The sequence below is a fragment of the Alosa pseudoharengus genome, unplaced genomic scaffold, assembly GCF_046254945.1.
Source record: "Alosa pseudoharengus isolate Yale_2024_CS ecotype anadromous, Long Island Sound unplaced genomic scaffold, YU_APseudo_1.1 YU_APseudo_1.1_scf_21, whole genome shotgun sequence".
In the NCBI taxonomy this organism is placed as follows: Eukaryota; Metazoa; Chordata; class Actinopteri; order Clupeiformes; family Clupeidae; genus Alosa; species Alosa pseudoharengus.
In genome coordinates this window covers 15,349,104-15,376,400 of record NW_027468674.1, presented here as the reverse complement: position 1 = coordinate 15,376,400, position 27,297 = coordinate 15,349,104, and the positions used below count along the sequence as shown (strand labels likewise).

The window sequence follows — 27,297 nt, the reverse complement described above, 5'->3', positions numbered from 1 at the left end:
CCTTAATTACCCTGAGCAGTATGTTACCTGTACGTACTTACCTGATTACCTGTCACATGGTAGTAGACACACCCCTTTCACATGCCGGTGGCGTGAAGTGGTGGCTTTAATTAGGCCATTCACAAAGTGTGCAATGGGTTAGATGGCAAGACGGTACAGTTTTCAGACCGCAAATTATCGCAAACTACCGCAAATTATCGCAAACTACCGCAAACTACCGCTTTAGTTTTTCCTTTGTTTTCATAATTTGTCCAGCCACTTCACACAGACACGCACAGATAGATAGACAGACACACACACATGCACACACACACACAGATAGATAGATAGACACACACACACACAGATAGACACACACACACACACCAGTGTTTCCCATACGTTGACTAATCTGTGGCGGGGAGCCACGAAATCAAAACCGGCCGCCACACATTAATGTTCTATGTTGTACCATTTAAATGAAAGATAACATCAGATCCTTTCATTGAGCTGCGCTTTTTACGCACGCAGCCTTTCCTTACCCCACCCTGCTCTCTCTAGTAATGAGCCCGCTACCCCTCCTCTGCATGTTGATTTAACAAAACATTAACGATTGTTGAAGGATTGTTGTTCCCCCCATCCCCCGTTGTCCAAGTCAGCTACCACCACAAATTAAATCCAATTCTGTGGGAAACACTGCACACACACACACACACACACACACACACACACACACACACACACACACACACACACACACACACACACAGATACACACACACACACACACAGAGATAGAAAGACATACATACACACACACACACACACACAAACACACTAGGGTTTAAATTAAGACAATTTTGGTAGGCCTACATGAGGCATGAGGCCTACAAAAACATAGTCTGGTGGACTGTAACTCACCTAAGGGGCGTGGATTCTGGACTCATCTATGCTGAGGCTGACCTTGTAGCTGTACCGCCAGGCGCCTCTGCGTAGTACTCAGTAGGGTCTCTGTATGAGGGTTCACTTTAAGAAATGTAGCTCAGGTACTCCAGTGCTTTACAGAAAGACTGAGAGGGATAACTAACACACACACACACACACACACACACACACACACGCATAGATAGATAAATAGATAGATACATAGATAGATAGATAGATAGATAGATAGATAGATAGATAGATCAAATCCATCCATAAACATATCTGTTTGTGAGAAGTTATGACTAATGTAAACTATGTGAGATGACAGCTGTCATTTTTCAGTTTGTCTAAAAAATTAGGTAAACATTCAAATACAAAATGTAACTCCATTATTTACAGTTCATATGCAGGAAAATACAGTAGCCTACCTGGGATGTTGCACTTACTACTGCACTTTACAGAAATGCTATATTATGGACAGAGAAATGTAATTGTACTGGCTACACGAAGACCCTAAAATAATATGAAACTGGCCTCCTGCAGCTGTACGTAATACTGTTAACCAATGCAAGGAATTTTAACATATTTTATTGAAACACTCACACATATCACTGACATGTTCCTTCAAAGCACCTTCTGTCTTGGTTCAAGTCGCAAACAAGGTCTTTTTGATAGGGTGCAGTGGCGAACTTGTTCTAAACTTAATGGCTTCGCCACCATAGCTTAATATATTTTCACTAAACTAACACGCGGAGGCCGAGCAGGCGGAACAAATATTTCTGGCAGGCGGACCGGAAGACTAGAGCAAAAGAGAGAACTTGTGTACCGAAGATGTACTTTCATTGGCTAACCGCCTAGCGTTAACCTCTCGACGCACCGCCTTCCCGAGATGCATAGCGGACGCGTTAACTACACCTTGCGCTCTCCATAGGAAATCAATGGGCTATGTGCTGCGCGGTGGCCTTTGCCACGAATGCGTACCCAATGCGTCATGTGAAACGCCTGTGTGGGTTGCATTGTCCCTCTCGCACGATACAGGTGTTGAAAACGGCAACTCCTCTAAGCTGGCATTAGATGGGCATGTCACATATTATTGACTTTTTTGGTTAGGCCTACCAAGCGCACATTTAGGCTATATTTGAATTAAGATTATGGATCATTTAAAATAAAAGCAAATTGCCCGCACTGTTACTGAAAGCGTCCGATATGTCGCTCTTAGAAAGGCCAAATCCGAATGTGTCCTGTGAAACGCATATGTGGGTTTTATTGAAGAAAGCCATGAGTGTCTCTCTCGCACGATAATGTGTTGAAAACGGCCAATCAAATCCTCTATGCAGGCAATAGATGGCATGGGCATGTCACATATTATTGTGTTTTTTGGCCAAGCCTAACAAGCACACATTCATGTTTAAATTAAGGTTACTGGATAATTTGAAACAAGAGCAAATTTTCCGCGCTTTTACTGAAAGCGTCAGATATGTCGCCCTTGGATTGAAGGCCAAATCCGAAAGCGTCCTGTGAAACGTGGGTTGCATTGGAGAAAGCCATCTCTCTCTCGCACGGTAAAGGTGTTGGAAACGGCCAATATACTCCTCTATGCGGGCAATAAATGGCACGGGCATGTCACCTGTTGTGGGTTTTTTTGTTAGACCTACCAAGCACACGTCCAGGTTTAAATTAAGGTTAGGCTACTGGATAATTTAAAACAAAACCAAATTGTCCGCACTGTTGCTGAAAGCGTCGGATATGTCGCCCTTGTGTTGCAATTTGGCCAAATCCAAATGCGTCCTGTGAAACGAAATCTGTGTATTGTTTAAAAAAAACAAAAAAGGAAAATGTCAAACCTGTTACCCATGGGCATTCCCTATGCAGACTGTATTATACTTTAAGGTTTGATCAATAAACATATCAAAAAATAAAATAAAAAAAAAAAGAAATCGAAAGGACGTAAGTACTCATTCATTCAACTTTTGACCTATAATCCATATTGAGCTTGCAGAAACCACAATCAAATCTTCGATTTTTCAACGACAACCAGGTGAAAGAGACACATTTAGCCGTCTAGCTCCATAGACCCCCATTGTTTTTGCACTTATTCGTGATCGCCCCTAGCGGAACTACAACAGATTGCAGGTACAATAGAGTTAATAGGGAGTGATCCGGCTCTCCGTAAACGGGTTATGACCATAACGGCCTTTCCACCAATCAGATGCCTCACTGTGGGATTGTGGGATTGTTCAGGATTGTGGGTAATGAAGTACTTATCCAAGAGATTGCGAATAAAAGGCATTTATCTCAAAACAAGGTTAGTGCCCCATGAACTCTTGGTGTCTATATGGGCATATATAATCGCTTAGTACTGGTTTTAAGTCTACCACGTGCAGTTAAGTTTTTATTAAAACTTCACCGTTTTTTATTTAGCTTATACCGCAATTGTCAATGGAGAAATTGCATTGAATTTTTACTTCCAGCATCGGCTGTGGGCGGGACTGTGCAGTCCTATATGAGTCTGATACTGCTCCATTGGGACGTAATTATGGGGTGTGTTTCAACCGATACAGGGGGGGAATGCCTATGCACTCAATTGGATAGACCTACAGTAACCAACCAGAGCAACGAAATAGCTTACCGTGAGGTGTAGGAAGAAAACACACGAACCATCCTTATTCTCCACAAATGCCTTAACATTGTTTTCTGGTCTTTTGTAAAAGTTAGTGCCGTCAATAACTCCTAGCTTACAACACTCATATAGAAAATAAAAGCAAATCAGAACAAGCAAAATATAAAAGGCAAGCACAGAGAAAGTAAGCAAGACAAATACAGAAATACAATAGACAAATAGACAGCCCTAAACAAATAAATAGCAACAGTACAGAAGACACTTGAATATGAAGAAGAGAGGAGAGAGATGGACAGCTAGGAAGCAGGGAAGGCCAAGGAGTAAAGGTGGGTCTTTTGTCTTGATTTAAAAGTGGTAATGGAGGGAGACAGTCTAACATCTGGGGGCAGACAATTCCACAGACGTGGGGCTGCTACCGCAAAAGCTCTATCGCCTCTTTGCTTGAGGCGGGTGCGGGCCACAGAGAGAAGACCCGTGTCGGCAGATCTAAGGGACCTGGATGCTGAGAGGGGATGGAGGAGGTCTGAAATATATGAGGGAGCCAACCCATGCAGTGCCTTATAAACAATCAGAAGGACTTTGAAGTGGACCCTAAAGCTAATGGGGAGCCAGTGTAAGGAGGCCAGTACAGGGGTGATGTGTTGGTATTTCTTGGTGCCAGTAATCAACCTAGCAGCTGCATTTTGTACCAATTGCAGACGAGAAAGTTGGGACTGGGGGAGACCGAGATAGAGGGAGTTGCAATAATCTAACCGGGATGTAACAAATGCATGAATTACTGTTTCTAAGTCCTTGGGAGACAAAGAGGGTTTGAGATGGGAAATAATTCTCAGCTGATGGAAGCTACTCTTGATAACAGAGCTAATCTGCCTTTCAAAACAGAGCTCTGAATCAAGGATGACACCTAGATTTTTGGCTTGACAAAAGAGGAGAGGTGGGCTAATTTTCCTTCAATCAGGGGTCTAGCTTTAGAAGGACCAAAAATTATGACCTCTGTCATTTAGCTGAAGGAAGTTATTATTCATCCAGCACTTAATATCCATTACTCCCAATATTTAAAATGAACAAACTCACAGAACACTTAGCTGTATGGGGACAGGACAGGCATATTCAACTATTGCACATGTCCTGTTTAAGCAGGCAATAAGCAAAACCAAATTTGGTGTATTCAAAGTTCTGTAGAATAACCATTTCTTGTATTTTTGTGTTTTCAGTGGAACAGTGTAAGCTCATATCTACACCCTATTGAGGTAGTTATTAACAGTTAGGCAATAGCCAGTCACTGATGCCATATTCTTTAATTATCCAATCTGCATCCAACCAAAACCTGCTGATTTAAAAATTGTTATGCATACGCCCCATTTTGAGTATTTTGCCTGACATTGAACATCATCTACTTAGGAGATCATTGCTCCTACATACTTTGGCATATAATCACATGAATGACCTCTTTGGAAAGCTTAGACACTGTAGTTTCTTGGACAACAATCAGAATAGCTGTGGGAAGTACTGGTACAGAGGCTAGAATACTGTTTTATATTTCTGCCGGATAATAAATATCTCTGAACTGACCACCATTTCAGCCCTCTAGGTCACTTGAGATGACTTAGAAACACAACTGAGCCCTAGCACCAGGTCTTGTGAAGCTGTGTGCAAAAGTAGATCAATATAGAATAAAAATGACTGCTTTGGACCATTATTTGCCAAGGTATGCTCATGCGTTTTGTAAAATGCCCTATGGAAACTCCACATAGGACTTTTGGGTTCCCAAAATGCACACTGACATTACTGTGTGGCAACCTCTTGGTGTAGAAGCATAATCCTGGTCTCAAATTAAAGGTAACACATTGAGGTTTCTTGTGGACTATTTAGATTGTATGTCAGGTGTTCTGATATAAACTGACTACACAAAATATGGAATACTTACAAAAAAGTCTAACTTCTAGCCTACAGTACTATTCCGACAAGAACATGCTGAAAACATGTTAGATATAGATAGATAGATAGATACTTTATTGATCGATCCCCAGGGGAAATTCAAGGTCTCAGTAGCATACAGACAACACACACACATTCACTAACAGCGGAAAAAGTAATTAAAAGTATATAATATAAAAACACAACTAAGCAATAAGGACAGTAGAAGATAAAGAATATACTAAATATACTAAAATACAAATTATACTAACTAACACTTAATCTAAATCAATTCTAAAAAACAGTATCCACATAATGGTGATTAATCAATCAAGAGGCGCTTGCAATGACTGAGGCAGGGACTGAGCCTGTGATTCTCTGTGCATAGTAAGGTAAGGTAAGATGCTCTGTGTGAGTGAGTGTCACGGTGATAGTGCAATGGTGATAGTGCAAATGAGTAAATCCAACAGTGCAACAGTGCAAGAATAAAGTCTATATATCTATACTGTATATATAACTATTTAAGAAAAAGGTATAAGTGTGGCCACAGTTCGGCTGTGGCATGGAGGGAGGGGTTATGCATATGTGCTAATGTGCTAATATAGCACGCAAACAGACAAGCAGTGAGGAAGAAAGACAGTGGTAAAAAGTGGCTAGTGGACAGACAGTATCCAAACATGGAGAGGGTGAAGAGGCAGACAGATTATGCAGAGAAGTCTATCTCTCCTCTTCCCTTAAGTGAAGCATTGAACAGTTCAATGGCCCTGGGGACAAATGACTTCCTCAGCCTTTCAGTTGTGCATGGCAGTGAGCGAAGTCTCCAGCTGATCAAGCTCTTTTGCTTTTTAATAGTGCTGTAGAGTGGATGACATTCATTGTCCAAGATGTTGATCAGTTTGTTCAGGGTCCTTTTGTCAGATATTGAAGTGATGCACTCCAGTTCAGCTCCCACTACAGAGCCAGCCTTCCTTACCAGCCTGTCAAGTCGCCCAGCATCCTTCTTTGTGCTTCCTCCCCAGCATACCACTGCATACCACTGTTCATCTTCATGGCTGGTTTGTTCAGCAATAAGGTTTTGCCGGTCATTTATCATGATTTTGCACCCGTAATACATTGCTGTGATGACAGCCATGAAAACCATGCAAAAAACCCATAGATGCTAGGCTTCACTGGAACTTCTCCAGGAACGTCACCAGGCCCCTTTTAGACAATCAGAACGTTTTGGGACTTGAGATATTGGTGGAAAGTCCACTTCTTCTATGTAATAAAAATATGTGTTGCCAGGCAGAGCATGCGTTTGTTTTGGTTCTATGTGTACTTTCACTTTTGGTTCTGTCTCCCTTTCTTGTAAACCCCTCCATTTCTTCTAAACCCTGTCCGGTTCTACTTTCACTATTGTTCCCAGGCCCCTAGAAGCATAAAAGGCAGAGCACAGACACACTCAGATCAGATCTCATCGGGGTAGCAGCTGCAACTCATCGCTCTATTGCCAGTTCAGTCCTGACGTTGTTTGGATTGTATTCTCCCTGCAATACGGCGAATAAAGGATCAACAGTCTTCAGCGTCTCTCGTCTTTGGTGGTCTCCTGCGGGTCTTTGACATCAGAGTGCTAATTGGATCGGAGGTTCAGGAAGTGATTAATTTTCCACGTCAATATCAAGGCTACATTTAACATTTATTTTATATTTGGCCTGTTATGAAAACCTGTAGAACAATTTAAACACATTGTGAAACTTAAAGCCCAAATTTGGAGACATACTGCAAATTCAAAACCGGATTACTCTGGAACGGCTAACTGTACAGGGGACTGCTTTACACCTTTGTGTTCGGTAAGGACTGCTGTTTATTCCAATGTTAATTTTGGCGGCTATTTTAGATTTAGTCTTAGTCTTTAGATGAAAATGCTTATTAGAATAAGTCACATTTTAGTCATTATTTTCCTTCGTAGTTTTAGTCTAGTTTTAGTTGACCAAAAGTCCTTACAGTTCAGTCAACTTTTAGTCATTACTTTTAGTCAAAATGTTTTCTCTTTTTAAACTAATCCAATTAGGCTAATACAGGTATCGGAAATTGAAATGAAGGTGACAGGTTGTATGAAGTGTTGAAATTCGTAAAGCAACATCCAGGGTGGGGCAACTTTTCAGCCCGGGAGTTTCAGGCCCAAGACCAGCCCACTTTTTCCATGGTGGTGTAAATTGGATAAATTAAGCAACAGTTCAGTTCTTACTATCCTGTAGTTTTTATTAGTACAGTACCATGGTTCAACAAATGTGTAAAGGTTATATAATAACTTACTTAAACTGAGAAGTTGACAAAACATATTCCACTATTCCAAGGATAGGTTGATAAGTTAACAAAAACAGAAAGAAATAAAGCATTTGAAATATTGAACTAATAAAGCATTTGAAATATTGAACTAATGTTTACATGTTTTTCAGCGTGGGTAGGCCATCATATTGGCGTTTGGTGTAGGCTACTCCTTTACCACACTCACTTCTGAGCAAACAAGGCATATAGGTTGGATTATGTAGATTACTGCTGTCATACTGATCTTTCTTACATTAAATAATTTTAATTCATATTGTTTACTCTTTTATCCTCTTTACTTGTCCCTCATGGCCTCCTCACTAATTTCGGCTCATCATCATCAGGGACTGGTTGATCTACTGCTCAAAAGCTAAAATTTTTACTGCATAGCCACACAGATCAAGCTTGGGTTTTGTTCTCAATATTTGTATAATATTCGCAAAGTCTATGAATCGCAATGTTGGATGATACAAAAAGGCTAATATTTTAATTCATTTAATAAGTTGCTTGCGAATAGGTCGACAACGCTAACGTCCAATACCCCAGTGTTTCCCAAACTTTTTTTCTGGGGACCCACTTTTTAAAAATGACAGACCATCGCGACCCATTTCACTTCAGATCTAACATGCATGCACACACACACACACACACACACAACACAGGCATACACTCACTCACATGCAGACAGGCACGCATGCACACACACACACACACACAGGCACGCACAAACAAGCATACACAAAAGTTGCAAGAGTAGGGGATGCAGTAGATGCGGTACATCTAGTTATGTACACATTTCAAATTTTGTCAAAATAAGTGGTTTTATTGTAAAACAGTAATTAGATAGCTACCGGTACTTTGGTAAAGCAGAACATAATGTAACAGAACACATTTTCTTTTCTTTTTAGATCATGGCTGATGTACAAGCTTTACTTCAGGATTCTGGTGAACCTACCCTGGAGCAGGCCATTGCCACAGCCAAAGAAAGGTTTCATAATGTGGTGCTCAATATTGCTATAACAGGGGAGAGTGGAGTAGGAAAGTCCTCTTTTGTGAATGCGATCAGAGGACTTAAAAATAATGACAAAGCAGCTGCACCTACTGGAATCACACAAACCACCACAGCGCCTACTAAATACCCTCATGAAACCATGCAGAACATCATTTTCTGGGATCTGCCAGGGATTGGGGACAGTACATTCACATCAAGCACCTATATGAAACAATTCAATTTCCAAAACTATGACTTCTTTATCATAGTGAGTGCATCAAGATTCAAGGAGAATGACCTTTTTCTGGCAAATCAAATCAAAAAAATGAATATGAAGTTCTACTTCGTTCGCACAAAGGTTGACTTGGATGTAAACGACCAAGAGGACATGGGAGTGTCTGAGGAAGATGCTCTTCAGAAAATACGGAAGGACTGTGAAAAAAATCTCAAGAGCCTCAAGTCTTCAATTAATCCTCAAGTCTTCCTTCTTACATCCCGAAACCTGAAGAGGTTTGATTTCCAGAAATTTGTAGAGGTTCTGGAGACAGACCTTCCAGAACACAAAAGGAAGGCTCTTATTCTGAGTGTCCCTGTGTATTCCCAACAGTTTCTTCAGAAGAAATACAAGATATTGAAGAGAGAGGTATGGGCTGCCGCCATCACTTCAGGAGGAGTGGGAGGAATCCCAATGCCAGGTGTCTCAACTGTATTTGATATCACCTTGGTAGGGTCTTTCCTAACCAGATGTTACTTTTCATTTGGACTAGATGATAAATCCCTTTCAAGGCTGTCTGCAAGAGTAAAGCAACCAGCACTAGAAAAGGTAAAAGAATCATCACTTGTCATGGCAATTGCTACAAATTCATTTCTTACAACAAAACTGGCAGGAAAACTTGTTGCAGCAGGTGGTGCGGAGGCTCTGTGCAACTTTGTGCCTATTGCTGGCAATATGGCAGCAGCTGGAATATCTTTTATTACCACACGATCTGTGCTCCTAGAGGGGTTGGATGCATTATATAATGTAGCCAAAGAGGTGATTTGCATAGCAGGGCTGGACTAGAGGACAGCTGACATGTTCCCCAGCCTCAATGTGTTGGAATGGTTAATAGTGTAGTTATGTGTGAGAGAAATGTAAACAGTATATAAATATCAGGCTGAGTGGGAGAATGAGCAAATGTGTTTTAAACGCAAATCATTTTTAGATTGTACATTCATTTGCTTAAATTGTCTTTTTGTTTATCTGATCTTAGCTTGTGTCAAATTCTAATAATCTAAGCTTGATGCATACAATAGGATATAATTAAACTTCTTCACAACCTCAATATTATTATTCTCAAATACTTCCCTTATATTTGGTCATGAATAAAGCATTCTGTGTTTACTGAATATCAATTTAATGTTGTGCATTGTGCTGTGCTGTGAAATGTTTAGGACAACTTTGATCATTCATGTCAAGTATTGGTACATATGTGTAGTGTTATTAAAATAATCTGTAACAGGGAAATAAACGGGAATTGGAAATGATCAGAAATTATCTGTGAATGCTAAAAATTAAACAATGTTAGTGCTGCTTGTTATTGCATGAATTATTAACTATACTTTATTAAAATGTATTTTTCTTACTTAAAATGGTTTAAATAAAGGACATTTTTAAAAAAAGTAAAAGTAGTAGGTAGTTGGTAATTTGTTGCCATATGGCAACTGCGCAATCGTGGGGGGAAAAAATAAATTTTTCACGAATCAATTTTTCTTTAAAAACTTATTTTTATTTCATTACAAATCTTTTAGAAATGAACTAAATTAAGCTTGTATTAGTTATGCTCTGATACATCTAGTTATAAACCAACAGAATACAAATTCAACTGTATTTTTGGCAATAAAGTGAAACCTGTAGGGAAGTAATTGTTTTTGAAATCCAATGTTTATATTAAATAATTCAATAATCAAGCCTTATATGCCCAACGCCCACTGCGGTCTTCTGGTGAGCGTCTGTTGTGTCGACCAGTCATGAAAACTGGGTCTAATTCCAGACTCTTTTCTTCAGTGAGGAGTGGAATGTGTTGGTGGAATGAATTGTTGGTGGAATGAATTGCCCAGTGCTCTCCGTTCCTGTGGTAGTTTTGGGTCGTTTAAGAGGGGTCTAAAGACATTCCTATTCAACATATACTTAGTTGTTTAAGCGCGTATGTGTTATGGTTTGTATAATGTTGTTTTTATTTTAATTGGGCTGCTAATTAATTTGACATTATTGTTTATTATTGATATTCTCCTTAATGTAGTCGTAGCATGTTATTGTTTTTATATTATTGATTGAATGGACATTATTGTTTTATTATTGCCTTTCCCCTTTTTTTCATTGCTTTTTTTATTAGGCTATTGATTGAATTGATATTATTGTTTATTATAACTATTCTCCTTATTATATTTGACCAACATTCTAATCTGTTCCCTGTTCAATTTTTTAAATATTATTATGTTGTTTTGTATTTATGTGTCGCTTTGGACAAAGGCGTCTGCTAAATCCATAACCATAACCATAAATAATGTCATCATTTAGATGACTTTCATTTCCCAAATTCATAGGGTTCTATTGCAGTCAGAGGACATATTCAACTGTAGCGAGAACACAGTCATAGAGCCCTCCCCTTCAGAAAGTGTGCCAATCCGTACACACAGAGAGACATAGGTATCCTTCACATATCGCCCTGGCAGCTTTTCCCTGCCCTATAAAGCCATGCCTCACCTATATCTGGGGTCACACACACAAGGGTCAACCTAACATAAGGGTCTCTGGTGTGGGTCATAATATGGCTCCACAGCAAGACAGCCCACTTCTTACACCATTTATAGTGAGAAGAGAGAAGGGTCACCCCATTTGCCCTTGACAGCAGCCTTTATCGGCTCCCACACACAGCTGCGTGCGGTGGAGTGCTGGAGACGCATCCTGTCCACTTTACATGGGCTTACGTCATCCGTTGTCGAACTGAATTGTGGTTCCGTTGCGTCACATTGCTCGCGTTGAAAAGTTCAACTTTTGCTGCACCGACGGACAACAACAGACGGCACCAGCCAATCAAATTATGGTTATATTTCAAGTCATTTGTATAGCTACCGTCGGGAACACCCATTGGCATGCGTTGATGGAACGCAACTGTGTGTGGAAGCTGTACGGATATCAATGTTTTCCTCCTCATTGCTGGAATATAGCTAATCCTGACACTTCTTTGGTGGAAGAGCCAACAATGTTGGGGTCAACAACACGGGGGCAGCCGTGGCCTACTGGTTGACCTGACCTGTAACCGGAGGGTTGCCGGTTCGAACCCCGACCAGTAGGCACGGCTGAAGTGCCCTTGAGCAAGGCACCTAACCCCTCACTGCTCCCCGAGCGCCGCTGTTGATGCAGGCAGCTCACTGCGCCGGGATTAGTGTGTGCTTCACCTCACTGTGTGTACACTGTGTGCTGTGTGTGTTTCACTAATTCATGGATTGGGATAAATGCAGAGACCAAATTTCCCCTCACAGGATCAAAAGAGTATATATACTTACTTATGTGCGTTTATCTTTCACAAAATCCCAAACAAAAATGGTGAAAACAGTCTAGTTGACTGTGGTGAACAATAACACAAAATAATTTTTTACCGCTCCAGTCACTCCAGTATACTCTCTGAACCTCATTCCACAGATAATTTGCACATTGGTAAACATTTACAATATCCTAAGCAAGTTTATTTGAACACCATCACAGTGTACTGCAAAGTGTTGCTGATATAAATATCACATGGTTCCACCTCAGAGTCATCTGTAAGTCCATAAACACCCATGGCATGATACTGAATTGAAATGCGTGGCAAGGCTGGAATGATACTGTGTGAAGTTAAACAGTGTGGAATTGATGGAGAAACAGGATGGCTGAGGCTGGTAATACATAGACATAGATGGGTATGCCAATTAATCTAAAATTTTAAGTATGTCTTTTTTTTTTAGATCTTGTGCATCCTCACATTGGAGTCCCGCGTTCATGTACAAAGTTTGGTTTCGATATGTGAAAGCGTTCCTGAGATAATGACGACTTCCTGTTTGGCGGCTACGCCACCGATTTCATTTAGCTGTGACGGGCAAACGCTTCGGAAAATCAAAAATCCTTCTAGCAACTTTTGTGACCTGTGAAAATTTAGTTTAGCTTTTTATTAAGTCTGATATGGCGGAGGAACGATAACGCCGCATGACGCCATCTTCTCGAGCAAGTTACACCGGTACTGCCCGGACGTTTTAAAGTTGGAACGGTGTCTCTGTCTCAAAGGGCCTAGACGCAGGAGCTGGCCAAAAATTAGGGAGACGGGAATAATAACTAGATTTGCGGTTCCGAGGAACTGCAAGAGTGGGTTTCATCAGTGGCATGGAACTCGGCCTCATCCAAGGATTCCGACGGTACCTCATTTATGAAAATCGGGCACACGGATCAAAAGTTATCTGCATTAACGCAACATCAAATAAGCTAAAACGCATAAATAACGTGGTTGCTATGCTGGTTGCTATGGTGGTCGCTAGGTTGACATTACAGGAGTGGTTTCTAGGTAATTTCTAGGGTAATTAGTTAGTTGCTAGTAAGCCATCTTAAGCTGACGGCATAAAGTGATTATTTTAAGAGATACATTTTCAAACCAGAACTGTGTATAGGTCATGGTTAAAAACGTATCAGAATCTCAGAAATAATCACGTAATGCAGCCAGTTTAAGATTTTTTAAGAAGTCAGATTTTTTAAAGGCAATCAAATTTCTGCTGACTCTCTTCTGGCTGCGGTTAAAGGCCAGCGCCTCCGGAGAGGCCTAAAGGGTCAGTTCTGAGGTTGTTGGCTGCTGGAACCGAAAAATGTGACTGAAATGCGGGCAAAGTTTGCACAGAAATGTACGATTTTTCCCACCCTCATCGACCTTGTCATAAAACTTGTTTAAATGATCACACGACGCCTCCTTGCTGCTTTGTCGTCTACATCAGCATTTCTCAAACTTCTTTGACCTGAGGCCCAGTCAAGGCATACTTTGGGGTCATAGTGTTAACCTTTCCTGCTTTGTTTCCGACCGTAGTCAGAAACGCAGGGGAGATTCGTTACTCCAGGGCCGACGTTATAAGGTAGAATAACGTCGGGGTCACGGTCCCATTTCTGATGAGCAAAAATACTCGAACTGAACGTTATGGAGTTTATTTTGGACAGTAACACCGCTCACTGTGTACAGACTCCAACTTGAACTTCCACAGTCGCATACATACACTTCCTCACTCTATCTCCCTCCTTCCCAACTTCCCACACACACACACACAGAGCTCTCTTAAAGGAGCCGCAACACCATTTTACAACACTACCCCCACTCTGGATGGATATTACCACTTAATTCCACTCCAGCAAAATAACACATTTCTTTCGCAGGTATACAGCCCTCATTTGCAAAAAGTCCATCTAAGAGGGTCAGTATAATCAGTACTTCATAGTCCATTACTACGGGGCAATAGTTACTGGTGGCGTTTCCCAAAGGAAAGAGGCAGTCCTTCTTGCTGGGTATTTAGACGTGTTGTGGTGGGGCATTGCAAACTTTGACAAGGCATACATATTACACAAGTCACAAGATAATACTACACACCTAATACTACAGGCGACTGGAGCATTTAAAGAAATAACTGGAAGGACTCAATAACTATCCAATCAAAAGAAGATACAGTTCCTTACCACAGTAAATAATCATTGCTAAACCAACAGTTTGCTGTAACAGCCAAAACAATACGAAACATCTTACGTCATTACATTTTTTTTAATTTATTTATTTTTTTTTTACAGTGAAATATTGTCTTGACTCTTGAACTGTCTTTGAGTCTAATGAACTTAGTGAGACACCCACTCTCCAAACCTGGCTGGGGGCCGTTGTTGACGGCTCGGCCTTTGAGAGTGATGACCTTGTTGAGGTGGTTCTACTGCACCACCCCCACCATCCTGAGGGTCCTCAGTGGAACGATGGGTGGAGGACATTGAGGTCACCGTGGTCGGTGTATCCCCTACTTGATCCAGGATGCCACAGGATGGCTCCTCCACGTTCGTCCTGGAGAACAGTCCGGCGAGGTCTGGGTCCACAGTATCTGTGTCTAAGGCTGGGGGTGACACCTCCACAGGTGTCCAGCTCTGAGCAAGCTCCCTGGCCCAAGAGTCGTCCAGTGGATCACGGCTGCAATAAGGTTTCAACTGGTCATGATGAACCACTTTCGCTTTGGTCTTTGGCCCTTTTTGAATGCGATAGACTAGGTCATCCAGCTGCCCTAGGATGAAGAACGGCCCCTCGTAAGATGGGAGAAACTTTCTGACTTTATTTTTTACTTTTCGTGTGCCCTTAATGAGGTACCACACAGCATCTCCAACTTGATATTGTGTGCGGCAACAGTTCTTGTCATACTGTCTCTTTGCACGTTCCACAGACTCACCGAGTGCATCCCTGGCAATCTGATGCGCCAGCTCCAGCCGTTCACGCAGGTGTTGGACATACTCGGGGGCCGTAGGGACCGTGTCAGATTCAGGAGGCAGGCCAGTTACCAGATCCACCGGTTCACTGACTTCCCGGCCAAACATCATGTAATTGGGGGTGAGACCGGTAGCACTGTGCCTTGTTGCTCTGTAGGCCATGACTGCATAAGGAATCATGAGATCCCAGTCCCAGTGACAGCGTTCGGCTGTGGTGGCCAGGATCTTTTGCAAGGTGGAATTAAACCGTTCCACCTGGCCATCAGACTGTGGTCGAAACGGTGTAGTATGTGTCTTTTCAATGCCAAACATTGTGCACATTTTCTGGAAAACTTGGGACTCAAAATTACGACCTTGGTCACTGTGCAACATCTGCGGAGCCCCATAACGGCACACCCACTCTGAGGCTAGCACTTCGGCTACAGTTTCGGCCTTATCATTGGGTATGGCGAACGCCTCTACCCATTTTGTGAAGTAATCCTGTATCACAAGCACATAGCTGTTGTGACGCTCCGTCTCGTTCAGTGGCCCCATTATATCCAAAGCAACACGCTCCATAGGGGCTCCTACCCTGACTGTTCCCATAGGAGCCCTTGGTGTCTTGCGGGGTCTGGCTTTGGACGCACAGCTGGTGCAGGTCCGACACCAGAGAGTGACATCCTCCCTCATCCGGTACCAGTAGAATCGAGTCTGAAGCCGTGCCACGGTACGCTCAACACCAAAATGTCCACCGATTGGTCCATCATGCATCTGCCTCATAACATCAGGATGGAAAGCACGTGGTAGCACAATTTGTGGATAAAACTGGGTGTCATCTAGACAATAGAACCGCCTGACAAGAATTCCATTTCGAATGTAGAGCCGCCTCCACTGGCTCCAATATGTCTTTGTGGCTGGACTGCATGGCGAGACTGCAATCCAGGTGGGCCGCTCTCCACCAGCCTCCATCCAAGCCCTTATAGGTGCGATATCAGAGTCAGCTTCCTGTGCCTGCTGCAGTTGCTCTGGGGACCAACCACAGAAAAATGCAGCCTCACTGGTCTTAGTAACATTAATCCTCTCTTGGTGTTTGAAATCTACCCCCACTGAACTCACCATTGTCGGGGCTAACGGCCTCTCTACCCCCACTGGACTCTGCTTCACCTGGCTGACGACAGAGTCCAACTCGCACTGCACAGCTTGGTGGCAGACGGTCTTTGGATAAGGGGAGGATTCTGGCAGCTTACACGGGCAAGATTGGCGACAAGGCTGCCTAGAGAGGCTGTCGGCGTTATTGTGCATGCGGCCTGGGCGATGGATGATCTCGAAGTCGTATTCACCCAGCCTCTCCAACCATCTGGCAAGCTGACCTTCAGGCTCCTTCATTCTTGTCAGCCAACGGAGACTACTATCAAAGTCAAAGTCAAAGTCAAAGTCAAAGTCAGCTTTATTGTCAATTTCTTCACATGTTCCAGACATACAAAGAGATCGAAATTACGTTTCTCACTATCCCACGGTGGAGACAAGACATATTTTACCAATTCTAAGTCCACAGACAAAACATAACATTCAAGTAAACAAAAAAGTAAGTAAATAAGTAAATAAGAGGGCACATATAATGAAAAAAATAAGAGCAGCAAAATTTGGTTGAAATTGTGCATAGACAGTCAATAAAATAAAATACTAGTGCAAAGTCAGGCCAGTAAAAGGCTGAGGTAGTTCTGTTTGACCTAAGTAAGAAATAAAGTGGCATAGTGGTGCAAGTTATATAAGAGCAGCAGAAGTGTTGTGTTTTCAGGACAACAACAACAAGTTGCAAAGTGTACAAGTGTGCAAGTGGAGTGGTGCAGGCGGCCATTGTGGGTCCAATGTCCAGGATGTTATGTAGCTGAGGGTGGAGGGGGGAGAGGAGGGAGAGAGAGAGATGGTCCGTACGCACCGTAAAAGGACGCCCCAGGAGGTACTGTCGAAAATGTGATGTGAACTCCACTACGGCCAAAAGTTCACGTCTAGTGGTGCAGTAGTTCTGTTCAGTTTTGGACAGTTTGCGGCTCCCGTATGCCAGCACACGCTCCCTGCCCTGTTGAGCTTGGGACAGGACAGCACCAATGCCAACATCACTTGCGTCAGTGTCCAATATCATGTTCCCCTGGTCTAAAGGGTAGCCCAGAACTGGTGCAGTGGTTAGCAGGTGCTTGAGCCTGTCAAATGCCTCTTGACATTCCGTCGTCCACTGGAACCGAGCATATTTCTTGGTCAAGGCATGGAGGGGCCCAGCTACCGTGGCAAAATCCCTCACGAATCGTCGGTAGTATGATGCAAGGCCGATGAACTGACGGACCTCCTGAACGGATGTGGGTGTAGGCCACTCCTGAACCTTCTGTACTTTGGTGGGGTCTGTAACCACTCCCTGTTGGAGTGGCCCAGATAGGCCACTTCACGGCGGAAGAGGTAACATTTCGCTGGCTTCAACTTCAGGTTAGCTTGATGCAGCCTTTCAAAAACTTGGTCAAGCCGCTGAAGCATCTCTGGCACGTCCCGACCCAGTACAATTATATCGTCTAAGTATACAAGGCACGTCTCCCACTGCAGGCCAGCCAACACACGGTCCATCAGCCGTTGGAATGTAGCGGGAGCGTTACATAATCCAAACGGCATGACATTCCATTCAAACAGTCCGTTCCTGGTGCAGAAGGCTGCTGCTCGGCGGGCTCGGGGGTCAGCTCGACTTGCCAGTATCCGGAGGCAAGGTCCAGCGTACTGAACCATTTGGCAGTGGAGAGGGTGTCAAGTGTGTCCTGGATGCGAGGCAGCGGATATGCGTCTTTGATTGTGCAGTCATTAAGTGTTCTGTAGTCCACACAGAGACGGTACGTACCATCCTTTTTACGTACCATCACTATGGGCGAAGCCCAGCTGCTGTTGCTACGACGGGCCCATCCAGCTTCCAGGCTCTGCTCCACCTGTTGGTCGGCATCCTGTTGCTTTTCCCATGCCATCCGACGTGGCTGCTGCTTGACAGCGGCTCCTGGCCGCGTCATGATGTCATGTTGCACCAGGTTTGTGCGGCCAAGATCGCTGGGTCCAGTTGAGAACACACCGCTATAGGTGCATAGCAGCTGGGCTAGCTGGAGCCGCTCCCCTCGGTTGAGCTCTGCTGCACTCTCGTTGTAGAGTTCTTGTAGGTGCTGGGGAACAGTAGGGTGCTCTGACTGCCCGGCCTTGGCTGTGATGTTGGCCGACTGCAGGGCTTCTGCAGGTTGGAGAAAACCTGCAATAACTCCCCGTTTTATAGTTACAGCTGTATTTCCAGGATTGAAGATACGGAGAGGCACACTCTTAAAAGGTTGAGCTTCCACCAGGACACGGGCGACTAGCACTTTGTGTTTCTCAACAAAACCTTTGGTTGGGCTTAGCATCACTTCCCCTTTTAGGTGTTCTTTTATATGGGTGTTACCTCTTACAACATACTCCAATCCAGCCTCAACCACCACAGTCCGGGCTACTCTCACTGCATGCGTTCTTGATCTGCTCATGGCATGGAAATATGGCACCTCTTCTCCGAACAGTATGATGCGGTTATTTCCAAAATCAAGGCGTGCTTGGGCCTGAGTGAGGAATGGATGGCCAAGGAGGGCCTCTTCACCAGCAATGTCAGCCACCAGAAAATGCACGCTCACCTGTCGGTTGTTGATCTGGACGGGAATGTAAGCCTCCCCAATGACAGGGACATCACCAGGCCCAACCCCCAGCAGCATCTTTACAGTCGATGGCTGAAGCGAGGGTCGAGCGTCTGAGTGCATGGCGTTATAATGATGTAGGGGCAAAACATTCTTCCGTGCCCCACTGTCCAGAACAGCGCAGATCTCCAGTTCCTGAATTGTCAGATGAATGCTCATTTCCTGACTATGAGCTTTAAAGTGAAGCACGGTGGGCTCTGGATTTTCATGGGTGGCTGTAGGAGGCTGGACTCTGGTGTTTTTTCTTGGTGAAGGGCAATTTCTTTTCATGTGACCGATGCCTGAGCAGTTGTGACAGCGAATTTCTTCCCACTTAATGTCCTTATAGCTTTTACGGGGGGCTGGAGTTCGTTGGAATTCACGGTGAGCATTGTTGTTAGTCACGACAGCACCTGTCTCCCCACGTTCAGCTCCTTCTCTGACCATAGCAGTGCGTGGCTTTGGTTCTACCAAGCGGTGTAGTCCTGAATGCATTAGGCTGGTGACATGTGATGCTGCTCGCTTGGTGGTCTCATAGCGACGGGCAATGTCATAAGCTTGGGCTAGTGTGTTTCTGATGAGCAAAAATACTCGAACTGAACGTTATGGAGTTTATTTTGGACAGTAACACCGCTCACTGTGTACAGACTCCAACTTGAACTTTCACACTCTGCTCCAGTCGCATACATACACTTCCTCACTCTATCTCCCTCCTTCCCAACTTCCCACACACACACACACAGAGCTCTCTTAAAGGAGCCGCAACACCATTTTACAACAATAGGGCCCACCTACATGAACCCACCCCCTCCTCCCAACCCCTATCAAATTGTAATGATATCACAATTATTATTTTTATACTATATTGCTATACATGCACTTCAAAACAGTCAATGTTTAAAGTGCTAAGATTGTTCACAAAAGTTTGTGAAAGCATGCACATCAGAGTACGGCTTTACTAATGTAAAATATAATTAGGCCTACACTAGTTTCTTTGTTTTTGCATTGTTGCATGATGCTTGCATGAGAAATACTTCTCAAAACAACAGCAATTATATGGGTGCCGTTGTTTTGGGATGTTTCCCTCATGCAAGCATCATACACTGATAGAGTATATATATGCTATTTAATTACATTACATTTGAATGCCTGAATGTAAGAATTCAGGAAACACAATACCAGCTTTTAACATTTCTGTTGTTTACTAGTTTATGTAAATCGCATAACACATGAACTGTTTACATACTACTGAAAGCCCATTACTGTACACAATAATACTGTGCCCATTCATTAAAACATCAGGCGTCTTGTTTACACATTTAAACCATATTTGCACTTCGAATTTCGCTTCCAAATTGTAGTAACTACATCTACGAAGTCTAAGGAAGATAACCATGTAGTCTGTTCAAAGTTAAGATACATTTTGACAGAACTACAGACTTCGTGAAAGTAGTACCTAAAATGACTCCATTCACTTCATTGCAAAATCGCGGTTGGGCTGTTTACACATTAAAACCATAGGACTAACAATTTACATTTCGACTCATCGTTGTAACACCAAACCAAGGGTCTTAAGAAGTGAGTCAATTTGGCTGATTACGTTTTTAACGCATTTCCACGCATTTCCAAAAAAGCAGTGGCTATTGCTAACGCATTCATTTTCAATGCTTAGCATGTTACCCACACAGCAAAGGAGTCTGTGGCGGACCCGCCCTCAAGCCGCCAGATCCGCCGGACAGTCAACCTCCGATTTGGCTATGGGCACAGAACACAATCAGACTCCGCCAGCGCGCCCTCAAATCGCGGGTCCGCGGCAGACCCCGTGCGAATGCGCATATCGAACGCGTCCTCTCAAGTCTGCTAACGGCTCTTTCCTCATTTTTCTCGCTGATGGAGTGGAAGACGGCGTCTGAAGGCTCACTGTAAGTATGCTCCTATATGCTTTATTTTTGAAGTTACCTAGTCTATCCAGTGAAAATGTACTTCCATAACACAAGTTACTTACTTATCTAGCTTTGCTTGCTGATATAATCTGATATAATTTAACTCAAAATTGCGTTTAAAATGAACTAAGCTAACTTCATGTGTTTGCCTACAAACAACAAAAGTTGGCTTGCGTGAGCTAGCGTTAGCTTGTTGGCTAACGGTAATCTTAACAGGAAAACTCGTTTTTTTCTTATTGATCATGGACTCGGGCGCTGTCCTAAAGAAAACCTAGGCTACTTTGGATGTGTTTAAACATCATTTCGTTCTGGTAAGAGGCTGATTTCACATTGGTTAACGTTACCTGTCTTGGATAACTTGAACGTTAGCAGCTGATAAGCTAATTAATGTAACGTTATAATGATATTCCCTGTCATAGCCCGATGTGAGTCGTGCATGCTCAGATGTGTTTGTTGGTTCCAAAAATGGATGTTTTGAACTTTGTTGACAATATTTATACTTAAAACAAACAGCTTCGGGATTAGTGCCCTTATATTTTGTAAAAGTTAGCGAGAAGTCGGCTAACTGGCCTACACTATGGGCTCTGCTATGTGGCTGCACAAAATAAGCAGGGAAGGATTTTCAATCAGCCGATATAAAAAGTCCGTTTTTGCAGACGTTTCCTGGTTCCAAAACCAGGCTTTTGCTAACTTTGATCTAATATAAGGCCACAAATCCCGAAGCTATTTGTTTTATGTAGACATACCGCCGTCAACGAGTTCATTGAATGATGAGGAATGTTTCTTGGTGTAGCTGCTAAGATTTAATGAGAAGGGGCAGTATTTGACTTGATGTAAATGCACATTCCTTAATGTGTTTTTGCCTCTTATAACTGCTTTTTCACATCTTTACATGCTTCATTGTGGAGCGGAGGTCTTTCTACCGGTCAAGTATCATTGCCTTGTCACAGGCCAGACGATTTTCCACGGAACTATGAGCTAAAATGATCAGCATCCCACTCTCTGGATCCCGATATGAAGCTCATTTTTTAATGGAGTGTAAGATTGGTAATGTTACATATTTGGCAGTTTCTTTCTGATGATAAAAGTAATGTATATTTATGTTCTACATCTGTGTTACAGGTCATTCACCAGTGGCTCCAGTCTGGTTTGGGGGTCTACCCTTTCTCATCCTGGCCTGCCAGCCAAGTAAAGTAAGCTATACAGTTTTGCATTTGATTTATTTGACTTTTGGTCCACACTTAAATAATAATAATAATAAAATAACCACATGCTTTTGTAACTGCCTTTATAAGTTCAGGATGAATTGAATGTAAATCTCAACATACAAAAATATGCTTGTCTTCTGTAATAAAATCCACCTACTTCAAAAGCTCTCCAATGAAATGCACATATTTTTATTTTAGAAGAGAAATAACTACAGACCTCTGCAACTGCTGATACCGGTTCAGGATGAATTGCAGGTAAATCTCAACATATAAAATGCTTTTGTCAGCTTTGATAAATACCTAATTTCTAATACCCCCAAATGCTGGACTGTGTAACTAACAAGTAGTTGTGTCTGGGAACTGCTTTTCTGATGCCTTTTTTGTATTTTAAGGGAACAGGTCTGCCAAAATGTGGTCAATTCCATAACTCATCACACTTACAGGAAGGCTACACTGTACACGTAACTGAAGCATTCAGTTTGCAGAGCATCTGTTGCAACAATTGGCTTCCACTGTAGTCAATGGAACTGGTTACACCAGACGTGATGGCGTACAGTATGTTTAAAAACATTGGATTAGTCTTCTAAAATTATTTTTCCGCTCTGCGAACCGAGTGATTCACTTGCGGACTCGGTGTAGCCCAGGCCTTACAGGTGGTAGATTTTGTCACAGTTAGACAGAGCCGATAGCAGCCTGCTGGCAGCGGTGGCTTTATATTCATGTAGCAGACATTCCATTTAAAAGTAGGTAGTTATGTATAACAACTCATTTTGTTATGCTTCTGTGATCACAGATGCTGTGAGAGAGTCAGTGGTTCAACCAGCCAACAAACAGGAAAAGCTCAAGTCGGAGTCTTAACTGTCAGCAACTCTACCCAAAAAAATCAGGCTACTGTTATTGCCCACTAAGAAAAACAGTGGTCTGGTATGAAGGTTATCTGTTTTGGAACATGTTCTTAATATTCATTAAATAATAAAAAAAAGTTTGACACTTCATGGTTGCATTTCATTTTACCTTTAATACCTGTCCAATGTATTTAGTGTCTACGATGACCTCTTTCATTGAGCATTGAGGTGCGGTAAGGAGCATTGAGACAAGTTTCCACAATTGGACAGTTAGCAATTGCATAAAGGATTTACAGTTTGTAACTGATGGATAACTTGAAGGCTATTGTAGTGTAGCAGAGCTGAATTGATGTAGCCTACTGCTAGTAAAACCCCTATTTTCATACTTGCTGTTTCACAATGAAGGCATTTGGCTGTAAAATCACAGCGTGCTTCACATGATAGATTTTGACTTCATGTCTTGAACTGAATGTATTAAGTCATTTGTATTATATTTGTCATATTGGTTGGTACAATACTTTACATTAAAACCTATTTTTTGTAGTGCAGTCTAGGTGTTGGCCAGATAGGTTAAGCTATATATTTCTGTAGTAGTAGCTAGTTTTTGGCCATGAAATGAACTACTTCATGAACGAATCCTAAACGTATCCGGGACGGATGATTAGCGGGTCCGAAATGATTCCAAAACGGACCCGGAGCGGATCTGTGGCTCATTCGCGGATCCAAAGCGAAACCGGGGCGGATGTATCCATTTATGTACGGATACGCAATGGGACCGCCGCGGTGTCTGATCGGATCCGCGAGCCGGCATCGCGGCGGATACGCCGCGGTGTGCAGGTGGACACAGTTTCGGATCCGATTTCTGGATCCGTTCCGGAGTTCACCGTACCTCCGCGGCGGATGCGTTTCGTAGTCCGTTTGCTGTCTGGGTAGCTAACATGAATAGGTTTGTATATGTGCTAACGCTTACTTGAATGTTCCCTATTGTGGCTTGTGGGGTAGAATCTAACTAGTTGACACGTTTAACATTACTGTTGTTTACTACTTTATGTAAATCACATGACTATAATAAACTGTAACTTACTGAGAGCTAAGGTCATTCTGATTCAGACTGCCAAACAGTGTGATGAATGGCCATCACGTAAAGCATATGACAACAGCAAATAGCTAACGTTTACGTTAGCCTAACTTCCTTATCGTTGACGTTGACCCAACACGTTCATAAGTGTACTGTTTTTCTTTTTAATAAACTGCCTGTAGACTTACACAATTCTCAATGCTTCGGTTTACATGTAGATACCGTCATTATGCTACGGTGTACGTGTGTTGCTATTTGGAGCCTTGGTAGCGATTTATTTTTACTCTACCCAGTAGCATCGTTGTTTGGTGGGTCAGGTGACGAGCCGTCAAATCACAGCACAGCACCCAGAATGCATTGCAACACACCGTCATGAAGGGACTCATCGTTAAGTCGGCTTTAAATAGCATACAGAACCTATAGTTACTTAACGTTGTCTGTACATAAGCTCCACAGATCGTGGCAAGGCAATTGAATTGATTGTGGACTTCTTGCCGGGCAATGATGAGTAACTTAACTTGAATGGTAGTGCTGCGAGGATGTGCTTAATATCTGTATGAATGTGTGTTTCTCAATGTTGTAATATATACAACTGTATACATGAGTAAGTTTGAATAGAGCTAGCTGGGCATTGAACTGGGTTGAATGGATTGGGAAAATACTTCTTTTTCTTTAATGACCTATATGAACATGGTTTGGCTTTAAAAAAAAAGATGAGACAGCGCGACATGACCTTTACAACTGGTGCTGGCAAGGCATTGAACTGGGCTGAATGGATTTGGAAAATATATATATATATATATTTTTTTTTTTTTTAATGACCTGTATCAACATGGATTGGCTTTAAAAAAAGATGAGACAGCCGCTGTCTCATCTTTTTTTACATTACATTTACACTTGGTGCTGGCAAGGCATTGAACTGGGCTTCATTCGAGGATTCCAACGGTACCTCATTCATGAAAATCGGACATACTGGTCAAAAGTTACATGCACACACCTTCATGTACACAGACAGCCCAGCCCAGCCCATTAGAGCTCTGCCAGATGCCTCAGAACACTGCCAGGTGCAAGCTTAAACAATTAGAGCTGTGATGTCACAATCGGAATTAGAATCCTTGAACATTGCGCCATTCATTTCAATGGGGCCCAAAAACGCAGAAAAACGGGAATACCGCGAAAACGACAAGGGCCAGCGACACGAAAGCAACAAGCAAGTTACACCGGTTCGGGCCTGAATTTTTGGAGTTCGAACCGCGTCGATAGCTCAAACGGTCTAGGAGCAGTAGTTTGGCCAAAAAGTGGGTGAAAAGGAATAATAAACTAGAATTGCGGTTCCGAGGAACTGCAAGAGTGGGTTTGATCAGGGGCATGGAACTCGGCCTTATCCAAGGATTCCAACGGTACCTCATTTATGAAAATCGGACATACGGGTCAAAAGTTACATGCACACACCTTCATATACACAGACAGCCCAGCCCAGCCCATTAGAGCTCTGCCAGGTGGCTTAGAACTCTTCCAGGTGCAAGCTTAAGCAATTAGAGCTGTGATGTCACAATCGAAATTTGAATTCTGAACATTCCGCCATTCATTTCAATGGGCCCAAAAAACGCAGAAAAACGGGAATACCGCGAAAACGACAAGGGCCAGCGACACGAAATCAACAAGCAAGTTACACCGGTTCGGGCCTGAATTTTTGGAGTTCGAACCGCGTCGATAGCTCAAACGGTCTAGGAGCAATAGTTCGGCCAAAAAGTGGGTGAATAGGAAGATATAACTAGAATTGCGGTTCCGAGGAACTGCAAGAGTGGGTTTGATCAGGGGCATGGAACTCGGCCTTATCCAAGGATTCCAACGGTACCTCATTTATGAAAATCGGACATACGGGTCAAAAGTTACATGCACACACCTTCATATACACAGACAGCCCAGCCCAGCCCATTATAGCCCTGCCAGGTGGCTTAGAACTCTTCCAGGTGCAAGCTTAAGCAATTAGAGCTGTGATGTCACAATCGAAATTTGAATTCTGAACATTCCGCCATTCATTTCAATGGGCCCAAAAAACGCAGAAAAACGGGAATACCGCGAAAACGACAAGGGCCAGCGACACGAAATCAACAAGCAAGTTACACCGGTTCGGGCCTGAATTTTTGGAGTTCGAACCGCGTCGATAGCTCAAACGGTCTAGGAGCAGTAGTTCGGCCAAAAAGTGGGTGAACAGGAATAATAAACTAGAATTGCGGTTCCGAGGAACTGCAAGAGTGGGTTTGATCAGTGGCACGGAACTCGGCCTCATCCAAGGATTCCAACGGTACCTCATTTATGAAAATCGGGCACACGGATCAAAAGTTGTCTGCATTAACGCAACATCCAATAAGCTAAAACGCATAAATAACATGGTTGCTATGCTGGTTGCTATGGTGGTCGCTAGGTTGACATTACAGGGGTGGTTTCTAGGTTGTTGCTAGGGTAATTAGTTAGTTGCTAGTAAGCCATCTTAAGCTGACTGCATAAAGTGATTATTTTAAGAGATACATTTTCAAACCAGAACTGTGTATAGGTCATGGTTAAAAACGTATCAGAATCTCAGAAATAATCACGTAATGCAGCCAGTTTAAGATTTTTTAAGAAGTCAGATTTTTTAAAGGCAATCAAATTTCTGCTGACTCTCTTCTGGCTGCGGTTAAAGGCCAGCGCCTCCTGAGAGGCCTGAAGGGTCAGTTCTGAGGTTGTTGGCTGCTGGAACCGAAAAAAGGACTGCATTTTCTTAAAAGACAATGTGACTGAAGTGCGGGCAAAGTTTGCACAGAAATGTACGATTTTTCCCACCCTCATCGACCTCGTCATAAAACTTGTTTAAATGATCACACGACGCCTCCTTGCTGCTTTGTTGTCTACATCAGCATTTCTCAAACTTCTTTGACCTGAGGCCCAGTCAAGGCATACTTTGGGGTCATAGGGCCCACCTACATGAACCCACCCCCTCCTCCCAACCCCTATCAAATTGTAATGATATCACAATTATTATTTTTATACTATATTGCCTACATGCACTTCAAAACAGTCAATGTTTAAAGTGCTAAGATTGTTTACAAAAGTTTGTGAAAGCATGCACATCAGAGTACTGCTTTACTAATGTAAAATATAATTAGGCCTACACTAGTTTCATTGTTTTTGCATTGTTGCATGATTGATATGCTAATTAATTACATTTCATTTGAATGCCTGAATGTAAGAATTCAGGAAACACAATACCAGCTTTTAACATTTCTGTTGTTAGTTTAT

The 27,297-nt window shown here is 42.7% G+C and overlaps 1 protein-coding gene and 2 long non-coding RNA genes across 3 annotated transcripts in view; 2 read left to right on the top strand and 1 right to left on the bottom strand.

The window, feature by feature from the left end:
* Positions 1-27,297, bottom strand: part of LOC143137708 (uncharacterized) — a 626,567-nt gene that overhangs the window by 227,768 nt on the left and 371,502 nt on the right. The gene's annotated exons all lie outside the window — the stretch shown is intronic.
* On the top strand, positions 7,056-13,571 carry LOC143138662 (T-cell-specific guanine nucleotide triphosphate-binding protein 2-like). The gene is made up of 3 exons (XM_076299086.1): positions 7,056-7,272; positions 8,659-9,465; positions 13,548-13,571. Exons 2-3 carry the CDS (start codon positions 8,662-8,664, stop codon positions 13,569-13,571), a joined length of 828 nt encoding a protein of 275 aa, XP_076155201.1. The 5' UTR covers positions 7,056-7,272; positions 8,659-8,661.
* Positions 21,989-22,989, top strand: LOC143138452 (uncharacterized). The gene is made up of 3 exons (XR_012990220.1): positions 21,989-22,077; positions 22,291-22,347; positions 22,886-22,989. It is a non-coding gene; the product is annotated as an uncharacterized LOC143138452 (long non-coding RNA).

Bases quoted from the DNA above. Each gene is read 5' to 3' on its own strand.
- LOC143138662 (XM_076299086.1), top strand. From the start codon at position 8,662: ATGGCTGATGTACAAGCTTTACTTCAGGATTCTGGTGAACCTACCCTG. The intron at 9,466-13,547 runs GTAGGGTCTTTC...CTGCGGTTAAAG, and splicing joins CTGTATTTGATATCACCTTG to GCCAGCGCCTCCGGAGAGGC.